We start from the raw sequence: 19343 nt of genomic DNA on the forward strand, positions 1-19343 counted from the left end.
TCACAGCGCATACACACATGTCTGTGTGTGCACAGCGGACGCACATGTTTATTCGCAAAACAGATCGGTTAGTTACAATTAACGGAGTGACCACACCAGCAGGGATAGCCCCGTGTTGGCCATTACGAAGGAACAATGCAAATTAAACCGAAGAACATCCCGCGCGAACGGGCTTAACGCAAAGAAAAAAAAAAAAAAAAATTGACATTGACATTGGGAAATTTTTGCAGACAAAAAAAAAATACTTTTCCATGCATTTAGCCACATACACGTGTAGGCGCCACTCCACATTTTTGAGGCGAATATAACGAAGGGTGCCACCGCGTCTACGTTGTTGCGTGTCCATTGCGTCCAGCTCCACCGTCGTCAAGATGGCTGCGCTTTATTTTTACTTCGCTTTACGTATAAGACGAATGGGTCAAAATTTGTATGCAAAAATGGGGGGGAAATTAAAAAGAACTACAAAATTAAAAAATATAAAAACATATAAAATAATAAAATAAAAACGTTAAAAAGGTGTCCACCCCTGCACGTTCGATAAATTTACACAAAAAAAAGGGGCCCACCTGTTTCAACACAGCAACGTTGTAACAAAAAAATTGCTCCCTCTTTAAAGCGGCCTAAGGATCCCTCCATCTTGGATAACACACACCGGTACGTTGTTCCTTAAATTTTGTTTCTTCAAACTGCTGCTCAATTGGTTTTTTTTTGGGGGGCTCCTTTTCGGGTCTTCTTCCAATACAGCACCCCCTTAAAAGGTGGCATCCCCAATTGGGACAAACCTTTCCCCATAAAAATTAATCATTTCTGCAGGGTTTCCTCCAAATGGGGGTTACTTTCCCTTTACCCACAAGAGAGCAAAATTCTGCTTTGCTTTGCTTTTCTTTTTTCCCATCTGGGGGATAAACAGCCGACACCTGAGGGTGTCCTCCCTATCAACTCGTTTTGTTACTAATAAAGCGGAAGTCGATAAACGGGTCGAGCAAGAAAATGACTCTGCCAATTATTAAATCCATATGAACAAATCCGTAATTTCGACTGTCAAAAGAATCCATTTTGTTGTCCCCTTCTATCCATACGTTATCCTTAGGGACGTGAACAAAGGCGTTTATATTATCAACGAATAATTTATCATTCCCTATGGCAATAATCCTTTTACACACTCTTTTTTTGTCATTCACAGGAGAAGTTAACAACACGACATCGCCTCTTCTGTAAACATGTTTATTTTCTGTAATTCTTTTTTTTAACTTTTCTACCAAGCTGAAAATTTTATTATTTAAAAGGACCATATAGGCTTGCTCAAAGTTGGACCCAATTACGGCGTAACAACGAAGCAGCAGATTTATACAGCTGTACAGAAGGATGGTGCGCGCTTGGTGAATAAATCTTACGGTATCATCACACACATAGAATAAGATGACTCCGTTTTTATTTATTAATGGACACATGCTCGATCCGCTCGTCAGCGTCATGTCGATAATATAATTATTTATTCCAAAAATAAGTAAAAAGGATAATATAATCTTTTTTATAAAATTCAAGGGGTTATTAATTTTTGCAAAATTGAAAAAATATTTTTTCCTTTTTTTCGCTTTGTATTTATTGTTACCTCTTTTCTTCTTCTCAGCGTAGTACCTCAACGGAGGAGTCCTACTCCTTGGGGGTAATACAAACTTGCAAATGTTCGTGCTTCTACACAGTACATTTTGCAGCCTTTTTCTTTCCTCCAAAAAATTGGCATAGCATTTATGGAGTATATCCTCTCCCTTACCGCTCCCATGGTAGCTAAACGAGCTATGATTAACCCTATTTGTGTGTAAAATATTTTTCCGTAAAAAATTTAGTGCATATGATCTTTTGACGTAATGGCTACTTCTGTTCATGTTATGGCTCCGCGTGTGTGTTTACGTGTTTGGTTACATACATGTCTGTGCGTTTGTCTTCCCGTGCAAATGAGCAGATGTGCGAAGGTGCTTACATGTATGGGCACACTCATAAGTGCACGTACCAAGGCACTTTGTTCGGTCTTTCCCCTTGAGCATCTTTGGAACTCGACTGCTGAGCAATTCTGCTGCTGCGCGAGGTGCCTGAGCGAACTGCGAGTCTTCCTCTGATTGCGGACGGTGCTACGTCTAAACAGGATAGGGTTACTTACAAAAGGGCTGAGAAGTTAAACAAATTCCATGCGAGTTGACTCCTCCTTCAGTTAAAAAGGTCACTCTAGCTGTCGCTGTTGCTGTCCCGGTGGCTGTTCCTGTCCCTCTCCCTAGCAGCACACACTTATCGGGGCTCGTGGTGCGCCTTCAAATGGTGATCCAGCGAATGGTTAAAAAAATACATATGCTAAAAAATTATTGCAAGTAGAAAAACGGGGACTCCGGTAAATCATGTCACTATCTCGAAAAAGAAAAATATATGTAACACTTCTTAGTGCTACTGCAAATTGGCCTTCTTTTTTGGGGGGGTGAACGAACAGATGTATAGTTCGTTAGCCCACAGCGAAATGGCATTTCCTATTGTTTTTTGTTCCTTTTTTTTTTTTTTTCCCCTTAAAGTTGCACAAAATAAATTTTTTGCGGGTATATGAAATGCCCTAAATTTTGCCCACGCGCGGGTGTTACATGCATAATGCGAACATACGCATATGCGAGTACTTACATATAGTATACTTCTCAATCGAGCAAAACCAGCCAAAGTAAGCTTTAAAACCCGTTGGGTTGCAACATTTTAGCCCTCCGCCGAGCTCGTTTTTGCAAAAAAGAAAACATTATGTTGGAATTACATGCATAAAAACGTATACTTTTTTTGTTAGCCATTTTTTGTATGCCCTTCGTCCGATGCATTCTTTGCGCTTTTCCCATTTTTTCCATTTTTTTTTTTTTTTTTTTTTTGTGAGCCATTTTGTTTTCTTCCCCATCCTTCACTTGTGCATCCTGGCACAAAACTTTAAAGGCCCCTTCGCGGAAGCAAATCTCAGTGAACAGCAACTAAATGAAGGAGAACCCAACTTTTGACGAGCATAAAAATGAGTCAAAAAAGATCTGCTTACTCCCAAAGAAATGTTAATATTAAAAAAGCGTAAAGCATAAGCAAATGTTTTCTGTCCATATGGACACAAGAATAGTTGAGCATGTTGCATGAGCATTTGCAAATGCCATTTGCTCTGCTAAGAAGCATAAGCGCGTCTTTCTTAATTTTATGTTTGCCACGCGAACTAATTTTGAGATATTTAGTTTCGCTTCCATATATACGATCGCGTAGTGATACGTTTAGGAAAGACATGATGAGCTGCTTTGCACAAGGCGAGGCTGCCAATGTGTGATTATACTAACGTGACCGCGCTTCCTTATATATTAACCCATGTTAACTCAACGGCTGTCCGTTCACTCCCCCCATATATGCTCCGCAGAAAATAAGTGAGATTGAAAAAAAATGCGAAGAAAGCTTGAATGAAATATTAAGGTCAGCAAATGAAGTCACCGAAATTTCGAAAAAAGCGGAAGAGGAGTTAGAACATCAGACAGGTAAAGGAGCGGCGAACTGCTTCCCCCCGGTGGTCAACTGGGTTGTAGTGTCAACATGAGCTATTGTATTCTTTCATTACGCAGAAATTGTGACAAATGAAAAATATGATAAAAGGGGAAAATCAAAATAATTGAATAGCTAACACATGAATAAATAGGCGAACGAAAATGAGAAAAGCCCACCTTATGTATGCGCATTGTGTGCAACGAAAAAAAGCGAATGTTCCAAACTACCTATTTGCATGCTTCCATTTTTATGTATTTCCCCCTTCCCCTTGCAGAACAAATAAAACATATCAATAAGGAGACCGAAAATATTGAGGAAAACCTGAATCAAAGTCAGTACCACTTGGAAGGAATAAAATACTGGTGGAAAAACATAAACTCATTCCTAGGGTTCGAATCGTTTAACAGTAGCGAAAATAAAACCGTAAATAATCAGCTAAATAACAGCACGAAGAAAAAAACAAGTCATAATTATAATCATAAATATGTGAAGAATGACGACAAGTTTTGTAGAAGCGCTCTGAATATACAAGGGGCACCAAAAAGTACGCATAAAAATAGTTCACCCGCTTGCATACTTGGCATGTTACCCGTTTTGCACACATTCGATGCATTCGTTTATGAGCATGTTTTCATACATGAAGGGAGAATCTCCACACAACATGGTGTTTCTTTTTTTTTTTTCTCCTTTGAAGGGAAAGGCACATTCGAAGAAAAATACGAAAGCGACTTGACTACCCTGTCTTCCATGGTATGAACTGCTCACACGTTGAACATACAGACGCGGTGTTCTGCTTGTTCCATTTGCTATTTGTCACTTCACGCATGGTGTCGCTTCCCCCCCCTTTATTTTTTTTCCATCACTTTTATAATCAGCTGGACGAATTGCACACGAGGGCCTTGGTCATGGGGAACACAATAAACGAGCAGAACAGGATGGTAGACAGAAATATTTTTACATGTTGATGCGCCCCTGTATTTGTGTTTTTTTTTTTTTTTTATTTTCCACATAAGCCAAAAGGGGAATTTCATCATACCATAAAATTTATTTCTTTTCAGTTTTGCTAAAAAATAAGCATTTATATTAAGTCCCTTGCATGTGAAGAAACGTACACGTGTTTTTTTTTTTTTTTAACATTTGCAGCTAGGGGATGTTAACGATAAGATGGAAAACAACATAGAGAAAATCCGGGATCAGCAAAAATTGATGAAGGAAATTATGAAAAAGTGAGTGTTCCCCTCATCGCGTGGACGTAAATGCGGATGCACGTATGTATACGCCTCCGTATGTATACATATTACACATACGTAGACGCGCACACCTTCGAGGCGGGAAAAAAAGTAGATAAAGAAAACATCAAGGAATGCGTTTACATTTCCGCCACCACTCCCCCCTCTATTTGTCAATTTTTTGTTTTTAAAAATTTCGCAACTGTCCTTTGAATTCATTTGGAAAAAATGAAACAAGTGCTTGTGAAAAAATTTCCCCCCTTTGTATTCACACACATCGTGTACCCACGTGTTCACATATATATAAATGGACCCCTGTAATATGCGTTCCACACACTGGTACGGTACACCTACACTTACACATAAATGTCATTTTTTTGTTTAAATTTTCTCAATTTGAAATGTTTAGTGTAACCATTTTTTTTTTTTTTGTGTACATTTTTTATTTTCGTAAAAATGTGAAAACTGATGAATTGTAACTGTGTGCAGTTTTGGTAATTAAAAAAAAACGTGACAATTTTGAAAAAAAAAAAAAAAAAAAAAAACATTCAATTTTAATTTCTATTTCTCCGTGAAAACGGAAAAATGTTGGCAGCTCTGCTCTTCATTTGAAACATCACTTCGCTTCATAAAGAGGAAATTAATTGAATTGAACTGATTTGAACTGTACCGAATTGCACATGTATACAAGTAATCACGCGCAAATGCGCTTACGTAAAAACTTAACGTACTCCTACAAATCTATTATACGAACACAGCCGTTTATACATATGGTGTATGAAGGTACTGACATGAACGTTCGCACATATGTACCATTTGCCCCAAATGAACGCGCGAAAATGACATGGGAAGGTTAACTTTTGAATCATTCAAATGTACATACGCCATACATATATACCTAAGGCGCATTTATGTGCGTATGTACATTTGTGCTTTGGCGCTTGTAAAATTCGAACAAATTTGTTTTCAACGTATGTACTCGGCTAAACGCGCATATATTATATATACATATACATACACTGTGACATGAACTTCCATTTGCGATCGCGTGTACATCCATCCGTCGATCCATCTGTACGCCGCGGTGAACTCTGTTTTTACGTAACACTTCACCATCACGCATATCCCATTTTATGTGAAAATTGCATTATTTACATGGTTCGCTCGGGGGAATCATATAAATAGAGGAAAAGTGACAATCAAAGCGTAAAAAGCAAAGCTATGTATTTTTTTTTTTTTACCATGTCAAAAAAATGAAAACAAACAAATGCATCAAATTGATTTGTGAATCTCCAATTTTATAACCCACGCCGAGTTCGTTGTTTTACCATTTTGTACAATTTATAAACTTATATTATGAATAGCAACAGTAGCAACACTAGCAACATTAGCAACGCTGTTAACTGAACGTAGAGCGCCTCCTATCGCAAAAGTATAGAACACTGCAAACGGCACAAAGTACTCACCCCACCTACCCCCCAAAAAGAAAAAAAAAAAAAAAAGACTCCTCCGTGGGAATGTTTCATCTATTTTATCCTTTTTGATTTAATTTCCAGCATAATGACACATATGGACATGCGATAAATATATGCGCACATGTCATAAACACACAAATACATACAACAGGTGATCCCGCACTTTTGTATAGACGCTCAAGCCTACTCGATTTAAGACGAAACTGTTTTGTAAAAATGTCAATGAAGGAAGATTACTACGACTACCTGTTTAAAAGTAAAACGTGTATACATGTAACGATACGTGCGCATTGTCTCTGTGCACATTTGTCTGTGTAGAAGTCCACGTATATGTTCCGCGGCATGCCCCTGCACATTTAAGAGAGCACCCATGTTGAGTAGGCCCAACTGTTAGCAACATTTGGGCATTTTCACATTTTACCATTTTGACATTTTTTTTTTTTTTTTTTTTTCTTCACCTAGTTGTTCTGATAGGAGATTCCGGCGTGGGGAAATCGAACTTACTCTCCAGGTACGCATGTGCACGAAAAGGCGTCACACAAGAGGTGCACGCGGGTGGATACAGAACACGTTCGTGTGATCAAATACACACCTCTGCGTTTTTAAAAGAGCGTCCATACACCTTCGAGGAATAACTTTTTGATAATCTCAATATTGACGACGGGGGGAAGAGAGCCGCCCTGTAAAGTGCACTTACTAATGTTGGGACGAAACGCTGCCATGAAATGGTCGCAATAATGACGCGGATTGCTCATTTTTTTTCCCCTCTCCTTTACCCATACCTCCTTGCAGATTCACGAGAGACGAATTCAACCTGGAAAGTAAAAGCACCATAGGTGTAGAATTCGCGACAAAAAGCATTCAGTTAAAAAATAATAAAATAATAAAAGCACAGATATGGGACACTGCCGGGCAAGAGAGATATAGGGCCATCACCTCAGCGTATTATCGAGGGGCAGTTGGGGCCTTGCTTGTGTACGACATAACAAAAAAAAACTCATTCGAAAATATTGAAAAGTGGCTGAAGGAGTTAAGAGATAATGCTGATTCTAACATTGTTATCCTACTGGTTGGCAACAAAAGTGACTTAAAACATTTACGTGTAATAAACGATAATGAAGCAACTCAGTTTGCGAAGAAAGAAAAGTTGGCCTTCATAGAGACCTCTGCTCTGGAGGCCACCAACGTGGAACTAGCATTTCACCAGTTACTGAATGGTAAGTGGGTACACACCTGCGTACACATGGGTGGTAGCGCCATACATGTGATCATTAACCGTGGAGCGGCGCTTCGCGGGGTGCAGCCTACGTATGGCTATACGTTTGTATTTACACCCACACGCCGGCAACACGTTTGCCTGTGTGGAGAAAATCGAGTCACACGTAACGGAACAGCGATTTTCGCGTCGTAGGTTCCCTGAGGACATCTTAATATGCAGCCTCTTATATTCATGTGCGTGTTGCCCCATTTTTGGCCCCATAGAAATTTACAACGTCCGGCAGAAAAAACAAGGCACGAAAAATGAAGACAGCATGTCCATCCAACCTCGCGGGAAAAAAATAAATGTTACAAAGGAAAAAATAAAAGAAACGACGAGAGAAACGAATAAGACGATGCACATTTTGGTGCCGCGTTTGAGCGTCTACATGGCAGACGTTTGAAATGCATTTTTTTCATTTTCTGATTTTCCCATTTTCTTTTTACAACTTCAGGTGGACGACGATAATGACGAGAATGATTCAAAGAAAAAATCCAAGTGTTGTTGAAGCGCGTGTGAATTCCCCCCCTTTTTTTTTTAATTCACCCAAAAAACATTGTAGTCGGTATTTTATTTTTTTTTTTTTTACATTTGTTATTGTGATAAAGCTTTTTCTTTTATTATGAAATATTTTTCACGTAATAATTTTTAGCCACCATTTAAACACAGTATTATTAATTTAAATGTTTTAATGTATTTTTTTTTTTTTTTTTTTTTTTTACTTAAAATTGTTCCATCATCTTTTGTCAACATTTCATAGAAGGAAAAACTAAAATTAAAAAAACGTGAATAAATAGTGTTGGTGTAAAAAAACGAATGTGCATACGCATATGTATGCGTAGTTTGTGTATACCTTTTTCTGCGTTTTTTTTTCGAATGCCATTCGCCTTCCTCCAACATAATAACTTCCGGAGAGGGTGACAAGGGTCCCCGTATCTCCGAAGGGAACACCTAAACCGCATGGCCCTGTCTTCATGCAACTGTGAATTGCTGGTTGGTTTAAATGCCGTCCAAGTGGCACATAGGGGGAAAACTAAACTTTACGCAAATGAAACACTGACTGGGCGATTCTTTTTTGTTCGTTTCACTGTACTTGTGTGTATACGTATTCATACGTAGGTAAACGTATATGTATTTTTTTCGTATGCGTATTTTTTTCGCATGTGTATTTTTTTCGTATGTGTAATTTTTTTGCCTTTTCCCCCGATGCCTGACAAAAGGAACACACAAAAAAGCATTCCCAGCAAGGGGAAATTGCACAAGTGCGCAAAAACGCGCTTTCGTAACTCACGTCTGTGTATTTATATGTGCAGTTCATTCTGCTCACCTTTGCGCGCATTTTTATTTTCCAGTTAATTCCTTTTTTTCCCCTTTTTACAAACTTTTTGAAAATTGTTGCAATGCACTTTTTTAAAAAGTTGTAAAGGCGAAACAGACGATTTTGTTTAGTACCGGAAAAATTTTAAATTTTTGTTTATGTTACGAATGTATTTTTTTTTTTTTTTGTAAATTTTATAAACCGTTTGTAAAGTGTTGCCAAGAGAACAACTGCGTGGTTATCGGCCTATTGTCAGACGTCTTCTCTTCCTCTCCCCATCTACGTGCGTTTTCGCCAGCTCCACTGGGATGTGTGTATCGCATAAAAGTGAAGCCATTTTCTTTTTTTTTTTATTACCATTTTTTAAGCCCTCGATATAAGGCCATTTCGGACGAATTCCTTTTTTTAAAAAGACACATTTGTAAGGACGCCCATCAAGAAGAATGCATTGTTAGAGCTTTCCCGTGGGGGATAGCGAGCCGCCCGATGAATTAAATGAGAAAAAGAAAGTTGCCTCCCATCACGCAAGAACGCCCACGGGGCATTTAAAAAAAAGTAATAGCATCATCATCAGCAGCGGCCGCGATGGAGGAAAGGAACGTGCTCGAGTACGCGGAAGTGATAATCGACCGGCAGAGAGACAAGATCAACGAGCTGGAGAAGAAGCTCATCGAGCTGCGAAGCAGCAGTGAAGAGCTGCAAAAAAATGCCCTGAAAAATGACGAAGAAAATAAAACCCTCAGACTGGAACTAAACAGAAAAAAGGAAAACGACATGATGCTGAGCATGCAACTAAGTAAAGAAAATGAATTTCTTCAAAAAATCAACGTACTGGAAAAGCAGCTACTCAAAAGAGACACCCTCCTGGAGGAATTAAACAACCTTTTGAAAAAAAGAAAATATGAATACGAATTGTTATTACAGGAAAAAGAAAACCTAACAAATACTGTTAACATGATGAGAAGTGATATATGTAAAAATAAGAAAAAGGAAAAACTAAAGGAAGAAGAATTCCTAAATAATGAAAAGGAAAGTGAAAATTTCCTAAATCTGTATAAAAATAATAATGAAGAATTGCACATCACCAAGAGATGCTTAATTCAAATTGAGACCGAACTACATTTGTATAAAAAACAAAACGAAAAACAGAAAAATGAAATACAGAGGCTGTACAAAATAATTAGCTGTATGAACAAAGAAAAGGCTCTTACTCCCCCTGTCGTATTAGCCTTACAAAATGATTATGTCAGAGGTAGAAATGGTAAAGCGCTAAATGATTATATGCAAGTGAAGACCATTCAGGACCCCCCCCCGGGTCTTTCAACACAAATGGAGAATAAGGCAACCATACTGAAGCACATGAGTCCTGAAAAGAAGCTGCAGCAAAGGATAGCCTATGATGAAAATTTACTAAAATTAAATTTAATGCAGTCGCAGGAACAGAAAAATCTATTTAACAAAATATTAGAAACGTTAAACAAAATTCAGCATGTGAAATCTGGCGATAATAAAATCGATTTTTTCTTTTCCTCCAACGTTTTGCACTTTTTTGAAAGTAACAAGGAGCAGAAATTCTTGTGCACAAATAATGCCTCACTAAATAATTCATTCAGCTTAACCACCGAGTCGGCGGAAGACTCCAGCCATTTGTCGGACGCCAGTTCTAACAACCCACTAGAAAAAAAGGCGCACTTAAGGAAGAGCAAGAAGGATAAAAAAAGGAAGAAAAAACAAAAGAAGGAGAAAAAGAAGAAGAAGAAAAAGAAAAAAAAAAATGACATGCTTCCTCACGCTCCTTTTTCAATCAAGAAAAGTAAAAAGGGCAAGAAAAAAAAGGAAAGGCGCAGAGTTAGTGCGAAGCACACATTAGCAGGGTCGGAACACAGCTCCAGTGAAGATGATAACAGCGATGCGCAGCATGGCCTTGTGGGAAAAACGAACACCATCAGTGATGGTACAAGTCACGGAACAAGTGAAGAGACCACCAGCGAGGAGGACACACACAGTGATGGCGAAGGTGTAGAAAGCGAAAGCGGCAGTAGCGCAAGCAGTGATGGTAAAAGTAGCCATAGCAAAAGTGATGATGACGCGAGCAGCGATTCACAGAGCGACTCGCATCCCCCCCGTGCCAAACGGAAACATCAGACAGGAGGCACCAGCGACGAGTCAGCAAGTGACACAGATGGGGACAACATCAACCATATGAAGAACAAACAGAGTTATACAGAAAATAAGAGGGCACTATTAAATTATGAGAATTATAAAGAAAAATTCATAGGAATTACAAATAAAGAAATATTTATATATAACAAAAAAGGGGACGAAGAACCAGTGTACATTATAAAAAATAAAAATGTTAAAAATGTGAAGACGTTTTATAGCAAGCAGGTGTATGTGCTGGAGTATATCTCATTCGACAACATTCTACAAAAGCATTATTTTTTAATAAAAAATGATGATAAGTCGTTGAGGATGTTCTACGCTTTGCAGTACGCAGGGTTTATCAAACATGACGTGGACAAATTTGAAGAGGAGGAGGAGGAGGAGGAGGAGGAAAGCAAAAGGGATTACGTGGCAAGATTAAACAAAAATTATTATGAGAACAAAGCACACAGTGTAAGTGATCAGCAGGAAAGGGATTCATATTACAGCAAACTCAGTTCGTCCTCCCCAGAAATTACTGTAAATGTATTTACTCCCAATGGGATCGACAGAAATGGTAATAACGTACCTTACTTATGTAATAATGTACTTATGAAGAGAAACCCCAAAAATAATCATCTAATGCTTAAAAATTTTAACAATAAAAAGGCTTTTATTAACTGCCAAGATTATCATATGGATTATAAAAATAATAAATTCACCCTCTATTTTAATGACTTTAAAGATCAGCATATAATACTGCCAAAGAGTAAAGGGTGCACGGGTATCCTGCAGGACATCCTAAATCAAATGAGCTGGAAAAACTCGCACCAGCTTTGCGAACCGGGCAACAAAGACGCATACGGTGATGAAGATGTGGACAGCTCGGATGTGTCTTCTTACGACTCGGAAGGGTTAGCCGCGGGGAAGGGGAAATATGATGCTAGGGGGAAAATGGGCGAGCGGGGGGCCAACAGGGGTAGAGCAGCGGATAGGGGGATGTACGCGGAAAGGGAGAGGAACGGAGAAGGGGTCAGAGAAGGGGTCAGAGAAGGGGTCAGAGATGGGGGTAGAGATGGGGACCGCGATTGGTCCCGAGATGGAGGGAGAGACTTCTTCAGAGAAGTGGACAGATCGCGCAGTAGAGAAATGGCCCCGAAAAGGGAAAGCGAAGGCGACAGAAAAATGGGAATCCCCAGAAAGGGCTTTACAGATAAGGGAGTAGAAAGAGAGAACGACAAAGCGAAGGAACGAGAGTGGGAACAAAAGCCGGAAGGAGAGAAAGAACGAGAGGGGGAGAAGGACACAGAGGGTGGAAAGGACGACATCCTGGCAAATTTGAACATGCCGGACAAAATGGAAGACACGTTCTGTATAAAAGAAAATGTACTTTACATATCGAAAGATGGCAACCCTTTTAAGAAGGACCAAATGAGCTTCAACGATGAAAACGCTTTTAAATTCCAAAACGAAAATTTGCAGATATTGAAAGATGATGGCGCGCAAGAATTAACCTTTATAAAGAGAGAAGAAAATAAAGATGAAGAGACCTACATTTTCCACTACCCCAAGAAGGAGAAGTATGATCATTTGATATCCAAATTGAGCAAGAACAATTTTAACGTGATTCAGAAAAATGTTTATGATAAAATGAAAAAGCAAGGAAAAAACGAAGAAAGGGAAAAAAAATCCTTTAATGCAGAGTCAGATGGAAATGCCGAACCGGGGGAGGATAAAATAGAGAAAGCGGATAAATTTATTAAAAACAACCAAGTAGTTGTCATCGAGAAGGGAGTTTTATCAATTTATAAAGATTACGGAAACGAGAATTCTGTTCCCATAATCAAATTTACATCCGATTTTTGTGATGTACAGGCAAATGCACAGAATGGAGAAATTAGCATAAAGGAAACGTCAAAAGATTCCAGTGATAGAATCGTTCTGGACTGCTTAAATAAAACAGAATTCCATAGGTGGAAAAACGCGCTATGTTTCGGTGGCTTCATAAAAGGAGAAAATGTCAGCAGTTCCTACATGAATTTGAAAAAACACATATTCTCCATCAATTTATTTGACAACTTGGACATAAAAAGTTCAGTCCGAGTAAATAACAATTTTATATACATTTACCCCAATAACGAAATTAGTAAGCCCTTATTTTCCTTTGACAAGGAAAAGATAGAATTGGTGCTAATTTCGGACTTGAGGAAAATACGAATTTATATGCAAAGGGATACCATATATGAGCAGCGCTACGATATAACCATTGCGCTGGCGCGCGATTTCGCGAGCATTAAAGAGCAAATAGAAAAGTACAATTTTCACACATTAAATAAGAAAAAAACGCATAAAATAAGAAAGCCCTTTGTACTGTGCAAAACGAATATTATTGCTATCCATAAGGATAAATATAAATTAAAACCGGACCTTATACTGGACAAAAAAAACTGCACAGCTTTATTTGATAAAAACAAATTCACGGTCACCTTTAAAATTAAAAGTAAATTAGATAGCACTCAGGAAGACATAAAAACTCTTACCCTATCTAATGCAGTTAATTTTAACAAATGGTTGGTCACACTGAAAGTGGCTTCCTTCATACCTGGCTTTCACGAAATAGAAGATGACATTTCTTTTCCCACCATCGTTTTTGGGCACACCTGTCCCGAGGCAACTAGCTTACTTGGGAAGAGAAATTCGTTCATGGATTTTTTTAAAAAATAAAAAAAAAAAAAAAAAAGTCAAAAAATGACAAATGGCTAGCTGGGTCAGGCAAAAATGAACAAACAGAGGAAAGTGGCACACCGTAAGTAGGTAAACAGCTGGTGTGCATATTTTGCGACAAAATTGGCGAAATGTCAATTAAAGCGGAAAAAGGCGATTACATCCCCATCGCTCTGTTAAACACATTGTAGCTACGTCTTCACTGATCTTTTTTAGAAAAGGGTTATACTTAAAACATGTTTGGAACCACTATAGGGGGGATTTTTTTTTTTTCCACCCCATTGCACACACGGGGTGCGTGACGTGGTCCCCAATGTGCATATAAAAATGGCACATCAGAACTATTCAAATGGAAGAAGAAACGCACGGAAAGGAAATGTCTAGCTCGGCCTTTAACCTTAGCCCCTAACATTACTTAAGTATTCATTTGGGTAATGCTCAATAAAATAAAAAAAAGAGGAAATCACGGAAATGGGATGCAGCACATAGATCTACGGTGAAATGGCTCAATTGTGTATAAAAACTGTGCACATTTGTTTTTTCCATGTTTGCATTATTGCAATATTGCATTTTTGTTTATTTTATTTTTTTTTTTTTATGTGTATATACCTTGTTAAATAATTATTAAACATTCGCTCCTTTAATTTGTTTGCCTTACGAGTTGAAAAACACTGGGGGGAAATACGCAGCTTATTTTCCTATATGCAAATAATTGATCGTTATATTTTTTTTTTCGTTTCCATTTTGTTTCACAGTTCAGAGCGGGCACACGTAGCGAATACACGCGTTGATATATGTGTAACATCTCAGGGTCAGCTTTGCCTCCCTTTAAATGTTGCGCTGTGCTACGCTGCCTGTTGCTGCCTTATGCTATGCTATCTATTTTTTTTTTTTTTTTTTGTTGCCTAAATTTATGCCCACTCCGCAACGCATTTGTAAACACCCGTAACGTAACACTTGAAACATTTTGAACGAAGCCCAAGCCACTATTTTGCCCACTTTTGTGAGTTGACTTATTCGCCGTAACTTTCACTTTCGTCCTCCACGTGGAAAGCGCTTCACGCTTTTTACTCACATGTGTAATTCATTCAAAGGGTGAGTTTCTGCATGGTGTTTGTTTCGCCGGTTCAGTATTTTCCGTTCCTACGCTCAAAAAATATGCAGTGCATACGTGCGGTATTTGCGCTTGTATGTGGGCTTGTGCGGAAATAATTGTACACAGGTTAATTTTACTTTTGTGGTTAAAAATTCTTCGTGATTTTTTTTTTTTTTTTTTTTTTCCTGATAAAGTGCAGCATAGGAACAAATACGCATTGAAGAACAATAACTTTACTCATAAAAGTCATCTTTAAGCATTTTCTTTCCCCCCTCTGCTTACATAAATCATCGTGCGAACATGCAGAGAAGGAAGATGGTTAACAGTTTGGGTTGAACATTCGCTATAAAACTGAAATTGCCATTTCGATTTGAAGCTTTTTTACGAAAGAGGAAAAAAACACGACCATAAATTAACTCATAAAAGGATGACACAGAACCTTGTGCTTCGATTGAACGTAATTTTACACGCTCACTGATGTGCTCCACCGTATGATATGTGCCTATACATATGTAACGTGTACATATGCTGTATGCGTGAACCCGTGTCGCTTAACCCTTTTTGCAAGCCTCAACAAAAGCAGAGCGCTGTGCCTTATGGGATGACGTAGAAAACTGCCCCCCTTTTTTGCTGACCCATCGCGCACTTCCCCTTTTCCTAATAGAAACCCCTGTTTTATAACGCGAAAGGGATTAGCAGGATCCTCAACCTGGAGTGCAAGCAATGCGTGAACTGTCATTCCACATTTAAAAGATGCTTCTCCATAGGTAATTCTACATTTACACGGAACGTAACAGCGCTGTATCTTTCTTTAAGACACATGTCGAACGGTATTTCACGCCACTACCGTAATGAAAAAGGGATTATTTTCGTATTTTTTACCCCCCCGCTTTGCACCCTGTCCTTTGCGCACACGTGCATGTATGTTTGTAGCCCCCCAGTGTGCTTCCCTAACCATTGCATATGCACCTAATTGCGTATTCTCACCCTTCAAACGCAGACACGATAAAAGTACCCAGGCTTGGAGATTCCATTACGGAAGGCACCATCAGCGAATGGAAGAAAAAAGTGGGTGATTATGTTAAGGTGGATGAAACGATAACGATTATCGACACGGACAAAGTAAGCGTCGACATAAACTCCAAATCCAGTGGGGCGCTTTCAAAAATATTTGCAGAAGCGGGAGACATCGTTTTGGTCGATGCGCCCCTGTGCGAAATAGACACTTCAGTGGAGCCACCTGCTCACATATCAGAAGTGAAGGAAGAAATAGCACAAAGCAAAACTGTGCAAGCGAGTGAACAAAATGGAAGCGAAAAGGAGGAAGGTAAAAAGGACCAAAATAGCGCGCACAAAGAAAGCGAAAGAAAAGTAAGTGAAGCGAATAACACAAGAGTGCTATACGAAGCCGTCAGTGAAAGAACCGAAACGAGAGTGCGCATGTTGCCAATAAGAAAACGAATTGCCGAAAGGCTCAAAGAATCGCAAAACACGTGCGCGTTGCTAACCACATTTAACGAATGCGACATGAGCAAAGTGATAGTCCTACGCAGTGAGTTAAAAGACATCTTTCAAAAGAAGTATGGATGCAAATTAGGGTTCGTATCCCTCTTCATGCATGCGTCAACCTTAGCTCTAAAAAAAATGCCACAAGTAAATGCATACATAGATAACGATGAGATTGTGTACCGAAATTATGTTGACATATCCGTAGCAGTGGCCACACCCAACGGATTAACAGTTCCTATCATTCGAGATTGCCAAAATAAAAAACTATCAGAACTTGAACTGGCTCTATCCGAGTTGGCTACCAAAGCGAGGAACAACAAATTGTCGTTAGACGATTTCACGGGTGGTACTTTTACCATTTCGAATGGAGGCGTTTTTGGCAGCATGTTAAGCACACCCATTGTGAACATGCCGCAGTCGGCTATACTAGGTATGCACACAATAAAAGACAGAGCCGTAGTGGTAAACAATGAAATTGTCATTAGGCCTATCATGTATTTGGCCCTAACTTATGACCACAGATTGCTCGATGGAAGAGACGCCGTGCAGTTTTTAAGCGCAATAAAGGACTATATAGAAAACCCGAGCCTCATGCTGATTGATTGATTGGTCGGCTAAGCAGGGTGTATGCTAATGTACCGTATGGGTGCATGCTAATGTACCATATGTAGGGTTAAAGTGCTTCATATGTGTGTACCTTTGGACACATGTAGTATTCCGCACACTCACCCCTATTTTTTTTTTTTTTTTTTTTTCAAGTTAGCATATTTGTGCGCAAATGTAGTATACTCATAATGTAGTGCAATTTTATTAACTTAATTACAACCCTGATCTCTGTCGTCCAAGTTATTTGGTATCTCGAGACGCATTTTTTAACATGCCCATTCGTACGTAATACGTGTGCTTATTGCTTATATTTACGAGTAGGGAATATTCCCCCCAAAGGCGAGTTCATCTTGAAAAGGGTCACACAGGGAGGTGTTATGCGTTTGAAAATTTTTGCAAAAAAAAAAAAAAAAAAAAAAAAGCTACCTTTTTGCTATTATACCAGTGACTTGCTCATTTGTAGGGGTGTTTAAATCGGTAAATATATCCCCAAAAAAGAAGGTTCATCGCGACGCATTTGCCCATCTCCATCATATCACAATTTTAACTAAATGGAATGTTGCAAAAATTTGAACGCGTTCGTGTGTGCACATTTGTGCCCCATTTTGTGGATAATTTTTTACTTCCCCATTTTTACGAAACCGAGGCAGCTATGCGAAAAGAAGATGTTACAGAAAAAAAGGAAAAAAAAACGAATGGATTATTTACCCAAATGGTTTTATTTAAAAGGGGGATTTTTTAATAAAGCCCTATTCCGTTGAGTTAACACTTTTTTTCAGAAATGTTTTACTCAGGCGACAGACAAGGTTGTGTGCCCGCTCAGAGGCATCAAATTTGCCACGATGTTAAAAAAAAAAATAATAAAAGGAACATACAATATGAATGACGTAAAATGGTATGATCATGAAAAAAGAAAAATCTTGTTCCACAGGTTATAACGCATCATAATGCATAGAGGCTACACAGCATAAGCACTGTTTGTGCTATTCATCAGGGGGGTCCTTTTCCACTGGCTGCAAGGGGATGTGCATAAGGCGGCATGGGTTACGTGTGTGTGAATTACATGTACGTACGTGGGCACACGCAACCCTGTGGAATTAAAACTGGGCATGCTGCTAAAATGGCAAAAAAAAAGGAAAGATATTTGGCAAGTCTGGCAAGGAAACCTCTACAAGCCAAATTTCACAAGCGACATAAAATCGAAACAAAGCGGTGTATGTACATTCTTACGTTTGAATTTCCCTCCTCCATTTGTTTCATCTTTTCCTGGTTATACAAATCGTCTATCCAAACTGAAAAAAAAAAAAAAAAAAAAAAAAAGGAATTACGCAAAAGTGGTCATACGTATAACACACCAACATGCGCTGCACATCAGTGTAACCACGGGAGGATGCAAGAGTACCCGGCTTATACTGTTCCATTTTCCTATTTTTTGAATAGTTGACATAAATTTTCTTTCCATTTAGCTCGAAATTATTCATGTTGTATAGGGCATGCTTCGCATCATCCTTTTCCACATACTCCACGAATGCGAATCCTCGATTTTTTTCTAAAGGGAAAAATAACAAAACGGTGGTAGCGGTTGAGTTGCTTTTCTTCTCACCTTTGAAAATGTCAAAAAGGAAAGGGGTAAACCTTTGCGACATTAAACTTTCCTAATGGTTAAAAGGGTAAAAATAAAATGTCTATGTCGCCCCCTTTCAGTTTCGCTCGCTTACTTGTAACCAAATTTATAGGCACCTCGATATTTCTTACATCACCAAAGGAAGAAAAAATGTCATACAAACTCTTTTCGTCTATTGTCTCATCAATTCCCCCTACATACAATACTTCAGTTGCGTTATCATCACTCATGTTTGCTTTTTTTATTTTTTAAAACTTTTTAAAGGAAAAAATGAGCAGCGTGTTGTCATTTTCGACCTTTGAAAAGAGCAAACAATGTGGAAAAAAAAACACTAGCCAAATTGTTCGCAAACACGCGCTGGGGGGAAGGAAAAAAAAATTAGCCATTCATCATACTGGAAATGATGAAGTGGGAAAAAGATGTTATGATTGAGGTTAAAAATAAGCGAACCGTTATGGCCCCCTTTCAAAAGGAACTTTCAAAAAATGCATTTTTACACTGCTTCGAAGAAACGGAATTGTTGCACGGGCGGAAGGGAAAGAACATACTTCTTTTTTTTCACTATACAGAGGAAGAAAAACCTAACAATTAACTTTTTAGTAGGCACAAATTTATTCCATTCCTATCCGTTCCGTTTTATTCACAAAAGTAAGCCCTTCTTATATGCCACTTTCCGCCTAATTAGAATCACCAGTTGGAGAAAAACGAAAAAAAAAAAAATCGTCAATTTAAAAAGGCGAACAAATTAACCTTTACGTGAAACCTTCTCATACATGTATATGCATTTTGCGCAACGGAAACATGCGAATATGTTTCCAAACAAGTTTG

The 19343-nt window shown here is 38.6% G+C and overlaps 6 protein-coding genes across 6 annotated transcripts, besides 14 other annotated features; 4 read left to right on the top strand and 2 right to left on the bottom strand.

The window, feature by feature from the left end:
- The first annotated feature begins 638 nt into the window (after window positions 1-638).
- Window positions 639-684: a repeat region.
- A 251-nt stretch (window positions 685-935) lies between these two features.
- On the bottom strand, window positions 936-1886 carry PVX_122830 (big signal peptidase, putative; the record flags this gene model as incomplete). Its single annotated transcript, XM_001617079.1, has 1 exon — window positions 936-1886. The coding sequence occupies one exon, from the start codon at window positions 1884-1886 to the stop codon at window positions 936-938; it is 951 nt and encodes a 316-aa protein (XP_001617129.1).
- A 597-nt stretch (window positions 1887-2483) lies between these two features.
- Window positions 2484-2503: a microsatellite.
- Window positions 2504-2894: 391 nt separating this feature from the next.
- Window positions 2895-2940: a microsatellite.
- A 346-nt stretch (window positions 2941-3286) lies between these two features.
- Window positions 3287-4764, top strand: PVX_122835 (hypothetical protein, conserved; the record flags this gene model as incomplete). The annotated part of the gene is made up of 6 exons (XM_001617080.1): window positions 3287-3319; window positions 3413-3527; window positions 3809-4078; window positions 4229-4284; window positions 4410-4472; window positions 4678-4764. 6 exons carry the CDS (start codon window positions 3287-3289, stop codon window positions 4762-4764), a joined length of 624 nt encoding a protein of 207 aa, XP_001617130.1.
- Window positions 4123-4155: a microsatellite.
- An 808-nt stretch (window positions 4765-5572) lies between the features above and the next one.
- Window positions 5573-7899, top strand: PVX_122840 (small GTPase rab11, putative; the record flags this gene model as incomplete). Its single annotated transcript, XM_001617081.1, has 4 exons — window positions 5573-6494; window positions 6701-6749; window positions 7031-7455; window positions 7721-7899. The coding sequence occupies exons 1-4, from the start codon at window positions 6455-6457 to the stop codon at window positions 7897-7899; spliced, it is 693 nt and encodes a 230-aa protein (XP_001617131.1). The 5' UTR covers window positions 5573-6454.
- Window positions 6424-6454: a microsatellite.
- Window positions 6703-6723: a microsatellite.
- Window positions 6953-6984: a microsatellite.
- Window positions 7900-8752: 853 nt separating the features above from the next.
- PVX_122845 (hypothetical protein, conserved) lies at window positions 8753-13680 on the top strand (the record flags this gene model as incomplete). The annotated part of the gene is made up of 1 exon (XM_001617082.1): window positions 8753-13680. Exon 1 carries the CDS (start codon window positions 9400-9402, stop codon window positions 13678-13680), a length of 4281 nt encoding a protein of 1426 aa, XP_001617132.1. The 5' UTR covers window positions 8753-9399.
- Window positions 10067-10132: a microsatellite.
- Window positions 12819-12842: a microsatellite.
- Window positions 12995-13038: a microsatellite.
- Window positions 13681-14685: 1005 nt separating the features above from the next.
- Window positions 14686-16891, top strand: PVX_122850 (Dihydrolipoyllysine-residue succinyltransferase component of 2-oxoglutarate dehydrogenase; the record flags this gene model as incomplete). The annotated part of the gene is made up of 4 exons (XM_001617083.1): window positions 14686-14775; window positions 14971-15233; window positions 15441-15543; window positions 15777-16891. Exons 2-4 carry the CDS (start codon window positions 15204-15206, stop codon window positions 16889-16891), a joined length of 1248 nt encoding a protein of 415 aa, XP_001617133.1. The 5' UTR covers window positions 14686-14775; window positions 14971-15203.
- Window positions 14940-15119: a microsatellite.
- Window positions 16788-16913: a microsatellite.
- A 653-nt stretch (window positions 16914-17566) lies between these two features.
- Window positions 17567-17601: a microsatellite.
- Window positions 17602-17667: 66 nt separating this feature from the next.
- On the bottom strand, window positions 17668-19078 carry PVX_122855 (cyclophilin E, putative). The gene is made up of 4 exons (XM_001617084.1): window positions 18610-19078; window positions 18294-18440; window positions 18122-18183; window positions 17668-17904 (listed from the first exon to the last, which is right to left on the bottom strand). The coding sequence occupies exons 1-4, from the start codon at window positions 18743-18745 to the stop codon at window positions 17875-17877; spliced, it is 375 nt and encodes a 124-aa protein (XP_001617134.1). The 5' UTR covers window positions 18746-19078; the 3' UTR covers window positions 17668-17874.
- Window positions 17902-17936: a microsatellite.
- Window positions 19079-19343: the final 265 nt, after the last annotated feature.

The sequence above is a fragment of the Plasmodium vivax genome, chromosome 14 (assembly GCF_000002415.2).
Source record: "Plasmodium vivax chromosome 14, whole genome shotgun sequence".
NCBI lineage: Eukaryota > Apicomplexa > Aconoidasida > Haemosporida > Plasmodiidae > Plasmodium > Plasmodium vivax.